Genomic DNA, 20,147 nt, shown 5'->3' with positions numbered 1-20,147 from the left:
CCAAACAAACATTTTCATCCTGGGCTTAAACAGAGTAAAGACACAACTATGACTGAGTGAATATGAAACATACTGACAGGAATAGTATCAAATGCACAGTTTCAAATGCTTCACAATTACAAAATTTGCACTAAATATTGTTCTAAGAGGTAAACAGCAATGACAGGTTTTGGCAAGGTAAAAAACACAGAAAGGCTTAGAAAACAAGACACTTTCACAATACTTGGTTGTTATCAGTACAGATATTACAATGTCAAGTTGAAGAGGTATTCGGAATGTTTCATTTTATGAAGAAACACACTACACAACACTGACATGCATGATAAGGTTATAAGGCAAGATGAAAGACATATAGGTAGTACAGACTTAGCAAGAATGACATGTGAGGAGGCATATATGTTGGTGTAACGAAGAATGAAAAGGTTACAAATATGAAAGAGCATGCACAGAAAGCAGAAATTTAGCCACATTCAAGCAAACACAGCTTTCGAATGTCCCTCATCAAAGTCGAGTCATGGGATCTGACTCGAACTCTCCGCACCATCCCATCATGATCTGGAAAGACCTCCTCGACCAGTCCTTTGGGCCATACTCCTCGTTTTGTATTGGCATCCATTACCACCACAACATCTCCAACTTTAAAATTCTTCTCAGGTTGCAACAACTTTCGTCGTTTTTGCAAAGGTGGTAAATAGTCCTTTAACCAACGTTTCCAAAACCGATCACTCCAGGATTTCTTGCAGCCATCTGTCTTGATGATTTTTGCAGGTGGTAATGCAGCTTTGATTCCACCAGCACAGCAGTGATCTGGAAAAGTCTTCTTCAGGTGTGGATGCTTTGCATCAGGTGCTTTCCTGGCATATCCATTCTTCAGCGAGTTTTTGATTCTTTCGCTGTACTTCTGAAACAGTGACTGATTTGCCTTGAATCGTCTCTTGAGACCAAGCAGACGTTTTTCGGCTGTTCCACGGTTGTAAGGCAACTTTACATTCTTTTTCTTCCATGGCAGTGCAAACTGATGTTTGCCTTTCCTTTGTACAGTTGAATTCATCATGGTGAGCACTCTTTCGTTCTCCATGGAGAGACTGACATCATTGGAGTGCTTGTCATCAACAAAGTCATGATCGTACATCTTCTGAGACATGTCAGGTAACTCATTGTTGTCAATTGCAAAGTTAGCATTGCAACTATCCTCTGATGCATCTAATGCATCAGTGCCAACCAAAGTCCAGTGTGAACAGCTGTTGGCTGTCTTGGCTTTCCGGATCGCACTTCCCTAGTGGAATGGACTTCTTGTGTACCGGCCCCAACAGGGGCGGCTCGTGCGAGGGGGCTGCGGAGCTGCAGCACCCCCAGTATTTTTACTTGACATTCCTATTCCAAGTTGTTATACAAAACAATCTTTACATATAGTTTTTATGTTTGATCAGTGTATACTAAGAATAACTTTTATGGCATTAATCGGCATTTTATTAAAATAAAATTAATAAAAATTTTGTATTATTTAAAAAAAAAATTTTGAAAAAATAATAATATGTTATCTATGGCGGAGCTGCAGCTCCAGTTTCGTGACGTTTCATGACGTTTTCAGTTGTGCGCATGCGCACTTGGAAAAGCTACATGCCGGGCGAAATAGGCGAGAGGGGGCTGTGGCTCGCGCAGCCCCTCGCGTGACGTAGCGCTAGTTGTGTTGTCTGCTTCGCATCAGTGAGCTCCAAAGCCAAACCCGTGTACTGTGTTTTTAAGTTCGACAGTAAGTGCAGTTAAAGAATTACTTTGCTATCATTAAATTTGTTGTTTGACTGTTAGTCGTGACTTTTTAAGATGACTGTAAGTGGGTTTCAGGTTTTACAGTTATCATTGAATTAAATAAGTGTATCTAATCTAACACCTTGAAAAAGAAAAAAAAGGTCATCTAACACCTTCAAAAGTCACAATTAACCTTTATAATAAATAACTGAATTTAAAAGAGTTATGAAAGTATGGGACAAAACATCTGCTACTCCAATGTCATGCAGGAATAAGCAACAACAAGAAATACTTAGTTTTAGTTCCTAATGCTACCAAACAATAATTAAATTTGTGACTGTGAAGTTAAATGCCTTACTGAAATTCAGGCAATATCAAATGCAGAACTAACAACTGCAAGCAACAGGAATTTTGAAATGAAGACAAAAAAGAGTGAAGACAATTTAAAGTGTGGATTTCTTAACACACCATATGGACAGTATTTGGCAAATACAAATACTATTTGCAATCAAGTGCAATCATGTGTATTGATATAATGGACATGTACTGTTTGTCTAAACAGTAGCTGCTAAATTGCTTCACAGGAAGTGTTGCTTAAGAATGATTATTCTACAGACAAGATAGTAGTGACACCAAGCACATCCTATTGTTGACAAAGAACAGCTAGCTACTCAAAATGTTTCTGTAGATCTGATGTTCATGATTACTTTGAAAATAATTAATCTAGAGATGATGTTTTGACAAGTTAAACTACTAGGATGAAAAATCCTTTTTTGCTGTTTCCATGATTCCTTCAAAGGCAAAACAGTTCTTTTTAACGCTGACAAAGATGCCAGTTTTGCTGAGGAACACCAATATATCCAAAAGACTTGCAGTGCTAGTACTAAATAGAAAAACATTTTCTTAGTTATCATTTGGGATTAAGGAAGAAGCTATCAATTATCATGCCCTAACTATAACCTCATGATTCATTTTGGTTGGAAAAAGGAAGCACAAGATTTAATAGTATGGTTTAAATTTAAGTGGGAGTGTTGTAAATTTTAAAGCTTGAAGGCGGTTTGAACTTGAAGGAGGAATTACAAGCTATTTGTCAGCAAGCAGCAATTATTGCAGTTAAGAAACTAAAATACAATTAATAGTCTGTACGCAAAAATTCAAGAAAGATGTTTAAATGAACAAGTTCTGAAACCAATGTAATGTGGTTGTTAAATTTGTTAGTTATGATACCAATAAAAAGCTGTATGGCTAGTTTTTTTTGTGTGACAATAATCTGTGAAGTGTCATAGAATATGTTGAAAACGCTGACTGTGACTAAATTTACTCAAATGAAACATGAAAATTTTTGTTGTCGAACTGAAATTCCTGTTGTGTTTTACCGTATTTACAACCGCTTCGTTTCGAAGCTGTGCCACGTATGTTTTTGTTTTTCACATTATGACTGAACGTTATTGTGTTTAGCCCGTCGCTGTGCAAGTAAACAAAATACACAAATGATGCCGTCTGCTGTTTACACTCGTGTACATTATTGCGTCACAATAAAATTGCGTCACAATGGGTTATTGTGTTTAGCCCGTCGCTGTGCAAGTTATTGTGTTTAGCCCGTCGCTGTGCAAGTAAACAAAATACACAAATGATGCCGTCTGCTGTTTACACTCGTGTACATTATTGCGTCACAATAAAATTGCGTCACAATGGGCAGCACCCCCACAAATTTTAGGCACGAGCCGCCACTGGGCCCCAATGAGAATATCTACTTCTGCATCAGGTAACTTTGGAAAGTCCAATCCTCTCAGATGAGAATAATGCTTTACATCTTCCATTGTAGGTATACTGTTCTTCAGTGTTGGTAGAGCATCTACCGTCAGTACATGCTCGATATGGATTGAATCTGTTTCTTGGATCCCCTGCAGGGACAGTCCAACCTCATATCCTTGCAGATCCTTACTGCCACTTATGCCATTGAGTCTTCTGGAAACTTGTTTTCCTTCCAGCTTGAGTCTCTGTTTTAGATTTGTCGTGCAGAATGTTGTGTCAGATCCCTCATCCAGAAATGCATAAGTTTTCACTACATGATTGGGGTCCTTTCCCCACACATGCACTGGCACCACTTTTAGTCTAACCCTGTCCCTTTCTACAGGGGGTGTAGTAACAGTTACTGCATATGTCTGTGAGTTTTCCTCGGGACTGTCAGCATTATTTTCTTCCTCAGTTGATGTACATGTTTTTCCTACCCTTCCCTGTTCATCATGTAGAAGAGTATGATGTGGTTTTCCACAAGACTTGCACTTTGTGGAGCAGACACACTCATTTGCCATGTGGTCCGGTGAAAAGCAATTAAAGCATAAGTTGTAATCCTTGACTGTTGTCCAACGGTCAAACTGTTTCTTTTGTTGGAACTCATCACATACCCATAATGGATGAGGTTTGTTACAAACCACACATGATTGTGGCTTCTTCTTTTTTGTTTCATCTGGAGGTTTAGGTTTTTCAACATATTCATGTAATGAAGACCTCTGTGTTGTTTGTGCAGAAAACACAGCATGTTCTTTCTTCTTCTGAGGCTTGTTCTTCCTGGGTTCCCACTCCTTAACTGTATTCAATGCATCTGCAAACATGTTGTTGGAATCCATCACCTTCTGGTTAAAGTACGATGCCAGATTGCTGAATGTCACATTACCATTCTTTTGGTATAGGGAACTCGCCTCAGTAACAAATCCATACAGAATGGACTTGGGTAGTCGTTGAAAGATGTTAACTAGGAATTGGGAGTAGTCCAGTTGGGACTCACAGCCCAAAGATTGAAAAACCATCAAAGCATTTGACATGCTTGTAGCAAGAGAACGAAGACCCTCATTGTCCCCAGTCCTAATTGGTGGACCCTTGGTTAACTCTTTTACATGTGCGTTTACTACCAAGACCATGCGCCCAAAGTTATCTCTTAGCAACTCTCGGGCAGTGGCAAGACCCAATTCAGGTGGGCTCTTGGCACAACACCCATGAACAACATCATAGGCTTTATCTTTACACATGTCTACAAGGTACTGAAGTTGTACAGCAGGATCAGGAAAATGCTTTGTGATCGTCTCATCAAATCTCTTCACAAAGTTGTGGTAATGCATTGGATTCCCATAGAACTTTGGGAGCTCCCTTTTGGGCAGTGTGAATCCATGCAGCATGATTTTAGTACTCTCCACCAAATCCATTATGGCCTTTCCATAATGAATGTCATCCTTGGTGAAACTCTCGTCTGAGTGACAAGGTTTGTAGTTGGAGACCGGCCCCATAGAAGGACTGTGAGCCTCATGCTTTATGTCAGTCTGTGGACATACAGGTAGGTATGGGCTGGCAGAAACATTTGGCCGTGCTGCTGGATGAGCGACAGAATATTCAGGCTGTGACAGCTTTGCTGTGGCTAGAGGGGTAAAACCAGAACTGGTCTGCATTTCACCAGGCATGGGACTGTCCATCGTAGCTAGGTCATTGGCAGTCTGCTGTAGATGAGCAGACCTTTCCATCCTGGTAGCATCTATCTGATTTAGTGGGGGCATATCCAACCTGTATTCATGACTAGAATCACAGGATCCCACTGGTTCAGCCTCGAGTACAACCAGGTCAACGTCATGCTTCTTGCGCTGCACTTTCAACTGTGCATTGTAAGATTTTTGTCGATGGTCCCTTTTTGCCTTGGCCAAGATTGCCTCAGCCCTTTCCTCTTCCCATTTTCTTCGAGCTGCTGCCTGTTCCAATTTTCTTCGAATCGCCCTTTTCTCCGCATCAGCTTGTTCCCTTCTTCTTATGGCTATGGCCTCTTCCTCTGCCCTTTTACGCTGGGCATTTGCCTCTTCTTCTGCCCTTTTACGCTGGGCATTTTCTTCCTTTTCATCTTCACGCATCATCTTTAAGGCCTCCTCGTCTTCTCTGGCCTTACGTTTTATCTCCTCAGCTTTCATCAGTGCATCATTAACAGCATCAGCCGATGCTTGGAGAGTTAATTGTGCCTCTGACTCTGTCAGCTTGTTTTCTAGCTGAGCACGCCGCACCTCCCTTATTGAGTATGTATCGCTTCTGCTTGATATTGAAGAAGAGCGGAATGATTTCAAACTAGGAGCCTTGGAATGGTGTGAGTGGTGTAAAGATCTTGAGCTTGTTCTACTAGAACGATGTGAACTGGATTTAGAAGACAATAAGCCTCTTTGCATGGACGAATTAAGCGAGTTAACTCGCATATTTTGACGCACGGTTTGCGTCGCTACGGTTGACCGATTTTTAGCGGGCTAGCAGGCGGCAACGATAACCCGCCCGTCGACGGTAGGTTACGCGCATAGATACCGGGTTAGTGATTGGGTGGTGAATCTAAATGTGTCTTTTTGGGGGGAGCAGATACAGGTTGTAGCTAACAGTGAAATTAATAATGGAAACTGGAAGCCAAAAAAAAAAACGACCTGGAGCTCAAGTGACATCAATTGCCTGATAGATTTAGTGCAGGAAAGCAGGGTTCTTCAAAAAATTGATGGAAGAACACAGAGAAACAAAGTTATTTTTCAAAATTTAGCCAAACAAATGGAGCAGTTTAATATGTTTTACACATGGTTAGTATAACAAAAATAAAACAATTGAATACAAAGTCCCAGGAGACAGAAAAACTTAAAAGTTAGACTGAGCGTTTAGCTTAATGAAGTGTCATTTATTGAGCTTGTCTGTTAGGTTTTATGTTTGGTGATTGATTTAGAATGCACTAAATAAGTTATTGCAGTTATGTTTAAGATTAGATTTTTCTTGTTAATCTCCTAAATTCATTAAATTGAACTGCATGATAGTTAAGAAACATGTAAGGTAGCAAGTAAAGCATGTAGACCAGGGGTTCCCAACCTTTTTACGATCCCGTACCACCTGGACGCTCTGCACTGCCACGCGTACCACCATAGAGCACTAATGTGCTCTACAGTGCTCTATGGTACCACTTCTTGCAGAACAACTAATTTGTTTGAATCATATTTCATTCAACGCTATCTTAAGCACCAAAACAGTAGATATATCTATCAAGAGCAATCATTTGACATAATTAACGCCCACTGTGCCGCAGCGTTGTTCGGCTTTTCATAGCAAGTAGCAACTATGCTTTTTGTTGAGAATTGACATGACCTGTATTTTGAAGATCGTAATGATACGAAACAACAGGAATAGTTACGTAACAATGACAATAGGCCTGGGGACTGTTTTTTTTTGTAAACAAAACCAGACAAACAAAATATAAAGTTGCAAATTGAGGTTTTTGTGAACAAAACAGAAGCTACTCGCGTACCACCTGAAAACCCTTCGCGTTACGCGTACCACCGGTTGGGAACCCCTGATGTAGACAAAGTGATTTGTTCTATGCATAATGTTTAGTTTCCTCTTTATATTCCCTTTTTACTCAAGGGAGCAAATTCGTGAAAAGTGGAAAAATCTCAAAAAAGCATACAATAAAATCAAAATAACTTTAAACACTTCTGGTGCTTCTAATAGAGGAACCCAGTGGGAGTTTTACGCAAAAATGAATTCACTATTTCAACACAGACCAACAGCAAAGGTTCATATTTTTTATACATTATATTATTGTTGCTGCAAGCCAAAGTTTAATTACATTACAGTACCTTTATGGTACATTTTACTGTGGTGGATACTTTATTAGGCTAATACTCGTGTATAGGCAGGCAAAGTCCAAATAAGAGAGGTTTTTTTAACTATTCAGGCAATGTGTAGCAGTGGGGTGGATTCACTTGCCGGACCAAGTAAAGCAAAAGATGCAGATGGTAAGACTTCAAGCTGATACACATTTATTGATGTATATTACCTTCTAAACATTACATGTAAATTCTACTGCATGAGTTAGGGACACTTGGTAACTCAGTTTAGTCTCATACTTTCTTAATAAATGCAGATGATACAGTAGGAGATGAAACAGGAATCGACACACCTGAACCTGAAGGTATTGCTGAACAGTACATCTTGATTTTTAGTCATTAAAATGTTTGGTATGTTTATTTTGCAGCAAGTAATGATAACCCTGTTGCAGAACCACAGACTTCACAGAGTGCAGGTAGCAAATGAACTTAAATCTTAAAAATTAACGTTTACCTTTAATTGTTTCAACTTTTAGATGCAGAACCAAACAGCCACCACGAAAAAAACGCCGTGCAAATCGTGAGTGAATTGTTATTAACTAGTTTAGCAAAACCTACACCATGTCAGTATTTGTATGTGTGTGTTCCAGAATCATCTGAAGATGTATCCTTCTCTACACTTGTAAAGGTTTACAATGACAATTGTGAAAAGGATCGCCAGCTAATGAGAGAAATAATGACCGAAATAAGAAGTGACTTCGCAAGTGGTGTGGCTGAACTTACTAAGTCTATGGTTGTTGAGGTACTCAGTGACTCAACTATACCTGAAGAATAAAATTCACAAAACAATGTAAGTGTACAGCACTTTTGTTAACATAACAAAGCAGGTCATTTAAAGGAAGCGGCTAGATTCACGCAATGGCAATGATTTTACAACATGTGACAGCAAAGCATTTCTGCATAGGATACCATCTTGGTCTGCAGCATCACATGGACGACTAACTGGCTGCTGAGGCACAACAGTAGTGACTTGCAGTCGACCCACAGTATCAGCAATGGGCACATTTAAATCTTCACACATGTTATGTAATATGCAGCAAGCCCCAATGATTTTTGGAGCAAAAGTTATATCACACTCAATTTTTCTTAAAATACGCCATCGTGCCTTTAGTTTTCCAAATGCATTTTTTTCAAATGCAACTGCTATTCGTGCACTGCTGTGATAGCAGTTAAAAGATTCCTTTTCTGCTGAAAGATTTGTACCAATAAATGGCTTAATTAACCAGGAAAGCAGTGGGTATGCTGGATCACCAAGGATTAATAATGGCACACGGAATCCCTCAATTACAATAGGGACCTTTGAACAAAAAAACAAAACAATCAAAACCTCAGTTTATTACTAAAACACCATGGGTATCAAATACCAACCTGTGGAAGCATATTGGAATTTTTAAATAATCCAGAGTTCTTGAAGACTGTAGCATCGTGGCAACTTCCTGGCATTTTTACAGAAATGTTTCTGAAACTGAAAAAAATCGAGTGACCTCATGTAAACAAATAAAACATAACTTTACTTACCGGTACATGTCATCCACAACACCCTGCAGAACCAAAGAATCCCAACCTTTTCTGTTGGTGTAATCCTTTTTTACTTTAACTGGAGCAGTTACTGCTATGTGGCTACCATCAATACAGCCCATTACCTAGGAACAAAGAGCAATTATATACACCCTGCAAATTTAAAACATATTTTCTCATACCTGAGGAAAGTGTGACTATTTCTTGGGCCTCTTCATTGTCAGGCATAAATATGTGATTTGTTATCTGTTTTACGAGGGCATTACACAACCTGATATGAAAGCAAGTTTTTAGTTGTTTTAGACAAGAATATAATTCTCACAACTTGCCACAATAGACAGTTATGTACAGAAACAGTTCACCTATGGTTCTGTACTCAGCAGAGGATGCAAGCTTGTATAATCCGATGGCAACACGCTTTTTTGTATCAATTGGTTGTCTAACAGCAAATTCGTCTGAAAAATACAGCAGTACAGAAAAAAAAAAATTTGTTAACTAACCAGGTTTCATTTCATTCCAGACCAATCCAACTAATCGTTCAAAGTCATCTTTGCGCATTCTAAAATGTTTTATCCACTGGGAATCATCAAAATTCCTGACAATGTTTTCCCAAAAATCTTGTGATCTAAAGCAATACAAACATTTTAGACCTATAACTTAAGAAATAGTCAGCAGTGAAATGCATAGTACCTTGGTAACATCTAAATTCTTTTCAACTTTTTCTCTGGCTGATTAGATTTTGTTTTTGATAAAACTGCAAACAAAACCCTTCTTGACCTTTGACGTTTTTGAAAATAAGAAAAAAACTGAGTACACTTGCAGCAAGTATTTGCAACACAAGAGGTAAAATTGAGCCTTAGTTGTGTCCATTTCTTATCAATTGAAAGCTCTAAATTCATCAATCTTAACATCACAGTACATCAAAACAATGCTTTGTAACATCCAAGTTTTAAAAACGTTTGCAATATACAAATAAAAAAAAAACACGAAGCATGTACCAAACAAGCGGGTTACGAAAATGCGCCATGTAAATCGAAGTGCTTAGCGGGTTACAACGGGGAATACCCGCGATAGATTTCTATGCGGGTTAACGCGCATCGCTAACCCGATCATGTAAATAGGCTTAATCTTGACCCAGTTGAGTGATGTGAGCTTTTTGAATGCCCACCAGTAGAACCCAGCTCCACAGCAGCATTTTGTAGAAATGTTTGATACATAGAATTTATGTTGTCCCCTCTTTCCTCAAGGGACTTGATCTTATCCACTGCCTCTTGTTTCTGAGAGTACAGTGAATCTGAAATCACAGAATGGTATTCCTTGCAACAGTCCAAGCACTTTGTCAGTGCACTATCAAACGCTTCCTTTGCACTTAATACTTCCTTGACATTGGAAACATCTAGCATCAAGTTACAAATATTGTTTTCGGCTTTGGTAACAGCACCCAAATGCCCACTCCGAGATGATTTCAAGGAATGCAACTTTTCTTGAAGCACTCCGTCCACATCCTCATGAGAGGATGTGCTAGAATTTGATCCAGGCATTGTATTTGCAACACCACTAATGCCAGACAACAGATTTCAGACACCTTTTCTTGTTGGAAAGGGGTCTGGCTTCTTCAGAAATGATGTGACGTCCAAAAAATTGAGGACTAGTCACGGCCTAAGCTCACTTTAGGCAAACCTAGGCTAATGTCTTCGTTGGTACCATCATCAGGTACAATGAGTCAGTAATTCACAACTGCCCTCTAGACCAGGGGTCCGCAAATAGTGGGTCGCGAGACCTTCCGGTCTGGGTCGCGAAACATTTTAAATTTCCATGAATATACGCATTGTATCTATAGTATTAATGAAATTTCAGCTTTTTTTAACCTCCTAATTATTATTGCATTGTTACATATGACTACGTACAGTCTATGTAACAATACAATAAGTTAAGCGCACCTGTGCAAGCAGTCTTGCGTTTTCTGCACTATCTTATTGAAAGCAAATACGGATCAAGACTAGAAGTAGAGGACGATCTTCGGCTGGCGTTTCTCAAATTATATCTTGAATTGATTTGCTTTGTTCTCAACACAGAGCACACAGTTCTCATTAGTTAGAATAAATACGTTCGTTTGCCTTACTGTTTTATGTGAAAATAGCAACTGACAATAGTTTAATAGCAGTCTTAATATTGATGTCTAGTATTTTCCTTAAATGCTAACAAAATTTTTGGGTCGCGAGAATTTAGAGCAAATTTTATAGGGTCGCGCCAAAAAGTATTTGCGGACCCCTGCTCTAGACTGCACAAACTGTGGTTTTCTGTGTTATATTATGGCGATGAAGGTGCAAGAACAGTGCACGAATGACAACAAATACAGTTCGTATCCAAGGTCCAAAACAGTTCAATTGTGCCACAGTAGATGTCAAGACTGTACAGAATAGAAGAAACTGAGACAGTTGAAACAGTTAAGCAGTTGAGATTTCTGAAGTTCACAGTACCTAGGTGTTTGACATTATGGTGTTGGCTTTATCGTCTAAACATTCAAACAATAATAAGAAACGATAAGTTACTAGAAACACTTCACATGGCAAGACATTAACATGGTTGTAAACTTGCTGACATTTGGTTAACACACAAACATTTAAACTAAGCCGATTCTAACAGATTACTGCACTAACACATAGAAACTGCACTTTTAGAACAAGGTGTGGCTGAGTCCAAGCACATTTTAGTCACATGACACATTTAGAAGTTAGGATTGACCCAAGACTAACAAAGACAATGCACTTGGGAATAGACGTAACGCATGGTTGCACTTGGGAAATGAAGTATAGAAATCATATTTAAATATTGTGAATTTGTCCGCAACAATGACCATAATAATGACTGAATAGCAAGTGTGTTAGTTAGTGGTTATTGTTATAATCAGTTATTCTTATGTAAAAGCATATAGAGCCAATAAATGATAAGCTGCAGACAGTGCACACTGTTTCGACCTATAAGGTCTCATCAGTGCAGCTGGTGACGAGAGATCGGCCGCATTGGCTAGTGTAGCCATTCAACGGCACTCCAGTTTGTTGGGAGCACAGGGTACAACCCCATGCATCACCCTGTGCTCCCAACAAACTGGAGTGCCGTTGAATGGCTACACTAGCCAATGCGGCCGATCTCTCGTCACCAGCTGCACTGATGAGACCTTATAGGTCGAAACAGTGTGCACTGTCTGCAGCTTATCATTTATTGGCAGTTGGAGATTATATTGTTACACAAAGTTCCATTTCCATGCACGGAAAATTTAATTGCAGCGGCCACCCATGTGCGCAAATTTCGTGTCGAAACTACAATGCCAATTCGATACTTTTGCAAAATTGAACATGTAAAATTAATTTACAGATCTCTGTTTATGTATCACATGCTACGTTGCGTTTTGTGCGTTATGTTACCTTTTGAACCACACTACTTCGGATAAATAACGCTACCCAGCACGAGATACACTTTTCCCGCCACAAACCAGTACACTGACACTCACACTGCTGTGATCACATAACTAACGCATTGTGACGTCATAACTACGCATATTGATGGACGATTTGTGACGTGACTTTCTACAAACCTTAACGAGTATCGTGGTGTGGTTTGATCACGTAAGGATTAACCTGACCAAATTTTGCCACCCCACAAAAGAAAATTTATTCTAAAAAATCGACGCCTATGGATACAAACCATATACTTATAAAAATTGATTGAGCTCCATAGTGTGAAGATCAGTCGTAACTGTTTAAGACGTCATCTTCTCTATTGTGACGCTTGTCGTGTCTGTTTTTTCGCATTGTTCACACACAATAGAAAGACAAAAAGTCTGACGCATATGGCTACTAAGGGCTGGTAATACTCTTTTCAGTAACACAAAATCATCTTATATCAGTTTGAAAATCGAAATATTTAGCCAAGGTGTTATATTTACGTCACGGCCACCAGTACATATATTTTAATGAACATGTTCACGGACACACTAGTCTTTGTGGGCGCATGTTGCGCACCCCTGAGCAAGGAACTGACCCAATCAAATATGTGTAGCAAATGCCATTATAACGCCATGGAATGTGCAGAAACACTTGCCCTATATAGCCAACACAATCATCCGTCACATAGTCGCAATCAGATATACACTAAGCACATATGGGATGGCTATGCACAAGACAGCAAAGCAAAGTATCAAGACGACCGACAAACAACATACATTAGTAAGAGACTAACTATTGACCTTCAAAATGCACAGTACCATGAACTTAAGCTAACCAAGTGTTCAGAATAGACCGATGTGTCAATTCATATTGTAATTTACACGACTTAAACTCTGTTGAAATTGCAAATCCTTACTAAATAACGAACACAACTGTGACACACTAAAAAAACTTGGAACGGCACCGAAAAGAGATCACTACACAATTCGCGTGTGCGCCAACGTAACGATCAAAAAATTGTTGTGCAATGCGCAACGAAGCGTGTAGCATAGAGTTGCACTAAAACACATCCACATTCGACAATAAGCTTTAACTTTTTTCGGTTTTAAAACAATTATAAATCACGTACACATTTAACCTTGTAATTTTCAACTTAAGAATTATGGGCCCTCTAGAGCAGCGGTTCCCAACCTTTTTAAGATCTCGTACCACTTGGACGCTCTGCACTGCCACGCGTACCATGGTAGCACTTCTTGCAGAACAACTAATTTGTTTGAATCATATTTCATTCAACGCTAGCTTAAGCTACAAAACAGTAGATGATATCTATCAAGAGCAATCATTTGGCATAATTAACGCCCACCGTGCCACAGCGTTGTTCGGCTTTTCATAGCAAGTAGCAATTATGCTTTTTGTTGAGAATTGACATGACCTGTATTTTGAAGATCGTAATGATGCGAAACAACAGGAATGGTTACGTAACAATGAAAATAGGCCTAGGGAATGTTTTTTTTTGTAAACAAAACCAGATTCAAAATATAAAGTTGCAAATCGAGGTTTTTGTGAACTAAACAGAAGCTACTCGCGTACCACCTGAAAACCCTTCGCGTACCATTAGTGGTACGCGCAGGTTTTTTTAAGGTTTGGTTTGGGTGACCGCTAAATAGTTTTGAGGGACCGCAAGTGTTTCATTTAAATACCAAAAAATAGCCATATTTGCTTAGACGGGAATTTTGGGAAACCGCTGGAGAAATTTGGGGGACCGTTTCGGTCCCCCAAAACACCTTAAAAAAACACTGGGTACGCGTACCACAGGTTGGGAAACCCTGCTCTAGAGAGTCTAGACCAGTGGTTCCCAACCTTTTTGTCTTGGTGACCCCTTTAAAAATTTTCTTAGATACCGCGACCCCCACTTATATCCTTTCCTAAATGCATAATTAGAAAGGCAGCACTAAAAATGTTTTCTTGCATTTATTGACAAATCAATGTGATGGTTGACCTTGTAGGTCTGCAGCTAACCGTGAAATTCGAGGTTGGGTGCTAGACAGAGCCAGTCTCATGTCGTCTTCCACATTCATTCTATTTCTTTCCTTCGTTTTCATATGTAGAAGAGCTGAAAAACCACTCTCGCATAGATACGTCGTAGCGAAGGGCAGTAACACTTGAAAAGCCAGCTTAGAAATTTGTGGGTATGAATCATACATTTCACACCAAAATTGAGAGAGTGACTTTTCATGGTAGCGAATTCGAGCAGATGAGTCATTCTTAAGATCAAAATATTGATCTTGGATTTCATCAGGAATGCCACTTGCAACCAAAGAAACGGAAAACGGATTTTGAACAAGTATAGCTTCTTGCTCTTGGAGTTCTGGAAAGTAACGTTGGAACTCGGACTCCATGGTCTGCAGGTGTGCCACAATCAATTTTTTTAAATCTTCGAACTCTTCACCCGTTTCTTCGATGCAAGAAACACTGGACAATCTGTCAAACATAGCAATGTTCCCAATATGCACTTTTCGCTGCCAGTTTTTCAATTTTGAGACGAATGCCTTGACATTATCATTGAGTTGTATAATATTTGTGTCTTTCCCTTGAAGTTTCAGATTTAGGCAGTTCAATTTTTCAAATATGTCCGCCAAATAAGCCAGGCAGTTCATCCACTTATCATCATTGAAGTATGACAAAAATTCCCTTTTATTTTTAAATTCTAAAAATGCCTGAATCTCAACCTTCATCTCATAAACGCGATTAAGAACGTTCCCTTTGGAGAGCCAACGAACAGCTGTGTGGAAAAGCAACGTTTCGTGTGTTGAGTTCATATCCTTGCAAAGTTCTTTGAACTGACGTGAGCTGAGACCTCCTGCTTTGATAAAATTTACGATTTTCACAACAGAATTCAATACATCTTTTAGTTGAGCTGGTAATGTTTTGCTGGCAAGTGCATATCTATGGATGAAACAGTGCGTTCCCTTTGCTTCAGGTGCAAGCCCCTTGACTTGTGTTTGAAAGCCAGACTGCGATCCCAACATAGAAGGGGCGCCATCGGTACAAACTCCACAAACATTTGTCCAATCAAGTTGGGCAGATTCAAAAAAACTTGTAATCTTCTTCATAACATCTGCACTTTTTGTAGTAGTTTCCAGCTCACTGCAGAAAAGAAATTCCTCTTTGAAGTCACCGGAATTGATATACTTGACAAAAACGAGAAGCTGAGCGCATGAGCTAACATCTGTTGTCTCGTCTACCTGAATTGAAAACATCGGAGAAGCCTTGATCTCCTGTATCACTTGCACTGTACATCTTTGGACATATCCGATATGCGTCTCTTGATAGTATTGTTAGAAAGAGAGACTTGTTTAACTTTCGCCGCACTTGCATCCCCGAGAACCAGCTTTACTGTTTTTAACAAGCATGGTTTCACAAGTGTTTCCCCAATAGTGTGAGGTTTCTTTCCTTTGGCAATTTCCAGTGCGACTTCATAGGACGCCTGAAGTACAGCCACATTTACCTGATGAAAGTTTCCAGTAGCATCAAGCCGTTGCCGCTTGAGACCAGCTTCATGGCGCTTAAAGAATGCTGCATCCTTTTTAGCATGTTGAGGGTGCTTGGTTTCCAAATGGCGTTTCAATTTTGATGGTTTCAATGATTCTGCGCTAAGAACAACGTTGCATAGAACACACTGTGGCTTCTCAACACCATTGGTCAATAAAGAAGTAAAGTCGAGGTTAATGTACTCTTCAATGTATTTTCGTTTTTTCTCCATCGAACGATGCTCCCTTTAACTATTTTTTAGCAATCTCGAGTCTTGACTGATCTCTGTTGTCTAATATACAAGGCTACTTTGTTAATAGAGTTTCAATTTACAGTGACTGTTACAGCGAGAATTGCTTAAATGTGCCTTCTTTCTCTGTTTACCAGTGATATGACTTCATTGACTATGACGTAACAAAGCGTCTGCCAGGATTGGTTAGAAATCTCCAAACGTAACAATGCGTTTGATGTCATTAGTGTCGCAATCTTGTGCTGGCCACGTTTTACAGTTTCTTTCTGTGCTGTGAGCAGGCTTTTTAGTAGTTGCAGTTGTGGTGGATCTAATGTAGTTTTTGTAGATATTTATGTGCTAACAATATAGTGAATTATGTGCAGCTATAAAAACATGAAAGCTTAAAAGTTATTAAAATGTTATTAAAATGCTGAAGTTATTAAAATGCTGAAACGTCTTAGTCCGTCAAAGTGCTTGTAATTCTGTCCTGGACTCCTAAGAAGTTGGTACGTAATTTGAATGTGTAAATTGTATAAGTTAAATGTCGTAATACTGTTTGTGTATGATTTAAGAAGTATTGACTTTCTTAACGTGGCATATTCCTAAGTGAAGTTTATCGGCCATATTGAATGTGCGTATTGTTGCCGATTTGTGACGCGTTTCTGTTCGTTTAACAGAGAACCAATGCTGTTGTGCAACCAAGGAGAAATTTGTACCATCAGGCAGACAGTGTTGCGTTCAAGACAAATTAGGAAACCCCCTAGTGCGGCGGTCGGTGCAGATCCAGGCTGTGCAGATTTTTAAATAAATTACGGCCGCTACAGTGACTGAACGCTTAGTGTAGGACCTACAGTCATATTTATTACATCACAGTGGACGCATACTGGATGAGTGACACACAATAAGGCACATACTACTAGCGCACCGGTACCTCGCCCTACTTACATTCACTTTTGTTGTTGCATGAGCAATAGCTTCGCGACCCCCTATGAAATGCTCTGCGACCCCCAGGTTGGGAACCACTGGTCTAGACTCTCATGTGCCCCGGTGCGGCGCACCGGCTGCACCCCCTCTCGTGGGGCTTGTTTGGGCCACAGACCACCAAAGTTTGGGAACCCCTGAAATAGAGTAGGACTAGGCTAAACAATTTTTTTTCTAGCTTTTGTCAAAGCAAAATCGTGCAAAAGTTCATTAAAATTTATCTGTTTAAGTTTGTCACTCTCAATGCACAAAATGCTCAGTGCGGACAACCTTTCTTGAGACATTGTCGATCTCAGTTTATTTTTGATGCTTTTGAGCCTTGAGAAAGATCTCTCTCCTGAGCAGTTAGCAACCATTAAGCTTAGAAACAGTCTTAATATTGCTTCCACATTAGGAAAGGCAGTGTTAGTTTTTTCCTTGCACATAATTTCATAGAGGTCTGCGTGAGACAAGGAAATAGATTGCTCTTCTGTACCGGTATGCCCTTGGTTTTGTGTTTGTTTCACGTACAAATGAAAATGTAGAATTTTATCAGTAAGTTTCGGGTCAACATCTTCCGGATACGCTTCTATTAAGAGTTTTACGCCTCGTACAATTTTTACCTTACTTGCTTTCAGATTAGCAAGAAAGAGGAACATTTCTGCAATGTCACTGTACACATAAGCTCTTCTTCTTAAATTGGCTTTAAGTGCGTCGAGCATAGGGATAAAGGAATTTATTTTAAACCTTTCCTTTGAAGAGAGTTCATTTAAAGAGTCAGGTGCATTTCTTTGTCTCCTAGTGGCAGCTCTGTAGTTCATATTCGGCAAGGTTGTTTTTGAAAACTCATCTCTAATTTCGCTTAAAAAGTCTACAGATGAACTGTACAATTCGGCACAAGTACTTAATAACAATTCAGATTTCTGAAGGGCTTTGCTAACCCTGTGAAAACGACCTACCACTCTGGACCAAAAATGCAACATAATCACAAATTCCAATTTTTCCATTTTTTGCAAAAGGTTGTTAGCATGGAGTCTGGTATCACCCTTCTCACTTACATTGGAGTGCAAATGACTGAGAGCAATAGTGATGGCACTGTAACTTTCCAAAATAGCTTCCGTGGCTTTTGCATGTGCATCCCACCTAGTATCTGACAAATGTTTAGGCACTTTAGAATGAGGTTGCAAAAATGATTTTAGAACTGCCCACCTCTTTGTGGAAGCCGAAAAAAAGGTGTAAATTTCATTGATAATGCCAAAACAGTTCACTGCATCAAGACAGCAATCAACAGCTGAGCGGCCTACTAAATTTAAGGAGCGACCTGCGCATGGAATGAATTTTGCAAATTTATTTCTTTCTAGGATTTTTTGCTGCATACCGTTGTATCTACCAGCCATGTTTGCAGCACTGTCGTAAGACTGCCCTCGGCATTTATTAAAATCAAGCTCAAGCTCAGTAGTGAGATATTTATGCACTACATCTGCCATGCCTACCCCAGAGTGGTCTTTCAGCTCAAGGAAAGTTATAAATCTCTCACTTGGCAAACCGTTTACAGGAGACACATATTTGATAATCAAAGTTAACTGATCGGTATGTGAAATATCGGGAGTAGAAAGCTGAGATATCCCGATTTTTTACGTCAGCCACAATTGACTCTTTAAATTTTTGGCCATGAGCTGAATCATCTCTTCGCAAATAGTTTTTGACAAATAAGAGGGATTTCCTGATCCTGAATTTCCATAGCGATTGATATGAGCAAGTAAAAATGGATCAAATTTGGCCACTAGTTCTAAAAGACCAAGATAATTGCCGTTATTAGGAGATCCAAATCGTTCATTGTCCCCTCTAAAAGGTAAGCCTCGTTTGAAGTAAGCGTATATCCTCGCCTCCTTGTTAGGTAGTTTAACATGGCATTTGTGTGTTTTTCTGAGTTTTCATGAGCTTGGTTAAGATGAGTGTTGTGCCAGTCATCAAAACCATCAGAAGCTAAAGCCGAAGAAGATGCATGATTTGGAAAGAGTTTACGAACAAAGCAACATACGCGTCCTTTTGCGGGGGAATATACAAGCCACTCTCTGCTATATGTTTCACCATTGACTTTCGTTGCAAAAAACAGAGTTTTTGTGCAAAACCTGGATTGCTTTTTGTACACTCGTTTGGAACTAGAAAATGGACCACTACTGTGCTGAACTTCAGAAGGGCCTCTCTCTATCCAGTAGGCTATTTCTTCATTTGATAATTTTTTCCACAAACCAACGTCCTTTAAACTCAGTGTATGTGTAGATCTATGTTCGGCATCATCTGCATAAGTACCTGTAATACCTTGGGATTGATCTACTTCACCAGGTGTGAATTGAAAATTTTGACTATCCCCACTACTCTAAAGTCTTTCTTTTACCCCTCCCTTTGCAACTACTGAGTTTTGAAGTCAACTTGTATTTTCATTTTCACTGGGCATGGCTCCTTCCTCATCACCAGGTTGCAGTTCAACGTTCTGCAATGCTTTTTCTGTAAAACTTTCTTCTGGTTGAATGCTAGTAGTTGGCTGATCAGCTTCGCCACAATGATTTTCTTGTAAAAGCGTCAAGGCACCTACTTCACTGCCAGCACCTGTTGCTTCTGTCAGAGGTTGATGTATGAAAGCAGTGATTGATTTTATCTTCTTTAGCATATCATTTTCAAATTTCTTGCGCTTGCTAGCTCCACTTTCAAATCTTTTACTCATAATAAATTTAAGGTTCAAAAATGAGGAAATAAGCAATACCAGGACGTCTAATAATTAGACATAAGCCGATAACATTAGTAAATTTCAATTGATAAAACATATAATTTACCACATTAACTGTAAGCAACACAATGTCTATTAGTTATTTCAGCTGCATGTCAACTGCCAATACTGTTTTTTTTGCAGAGAAGACTACGGTACTTTAACAGAAGCTTTCAGCAGAATGCGCGTAATAATTGCCTTTATTATGACGCAAACGACGTAATAATTAGTGATGCACCGAAGTTTCGGTTGGCCGAAACATTTCGGCCGAATCTGTTGTT

General features: G+C 39.4%; 1 protein-coding gene, 1 long non-coding RNA gene and 1 pseudogene across 2 annotated transcripts; 1 reads left to right on the top strand and 2 right to left on the bottom strand.

Moving 5' to 3' along the window:
- Window positions 1–7,196: 7,196 nt before the first annotated feature.
- Window positions 7,197–8,206, top strand: LOC145232462 (uncharacterized). Its single transcript, XR_013860881.1, has 6 exons — window positions 7,197–7,318; window positions 7,481–7,541; window positions 7,670–7,717; window positions 7,781–7,828; window positions 7,889–7,932; window positions 8,003–8,206. It is a non-coding gene; the product is annotated as an uncharacterized LOC145232462 (long non-coding RNA).
- A 6,152-nt stretch (window positions 8,207–14,358) lies between these two features.
- LOC145234148 (SCAN domain-containing protein 3 pseudogene) lies at window positions 14,359–16,139 on the bottom strand (annotated as a pseudogene).
- Window positions 16,140–17,278: 1,139 nt separating this feature from the next.
- LOC145234147 (zinc finger MYM-type protein 1-like) lies at window positions 17,279–18,586 on the bottom strand. Its single transcript, XM_080098916.1, has one exon. It carries the CDS (start codon window positions 18,584–18,586, stop codon window positions 17,279–17,281), a length of 1,308 nt encoding a protein of 435 aa, XP_079955042.1.
- Between the last annotated feature and the right edge of the window lie 1,561 nt (window positions 18,587–20,147).

This window comes from Phallusia mammillata, chromosome 6 (assembly GCF_965637545.1).
Source record: "Phallusia mammillata chromosome 6, kaPhaMamm4.hap1.1, whole genome shotgun sequence".
Lineage (NCBI taxonomy): Eukaryota > Metazoa > Chordata > Ascidiacea > Phlebobranchia > Ascidiidae > Phallusia > Phallusia mammillata.
This window is presented reverse-complemented; position numbering and strand designations above follow the sequence as displayed.

Bases quoted from the DNA above. Each gene is read 5' to 3' on its own strand.
- LOC145234147 (XM_080098916.1), bottom strand. From the start codon at position 18,586: ATGGCAGATGTAGTGCATAAATATCTCACTACTGAGCTTGAGCTTGAT.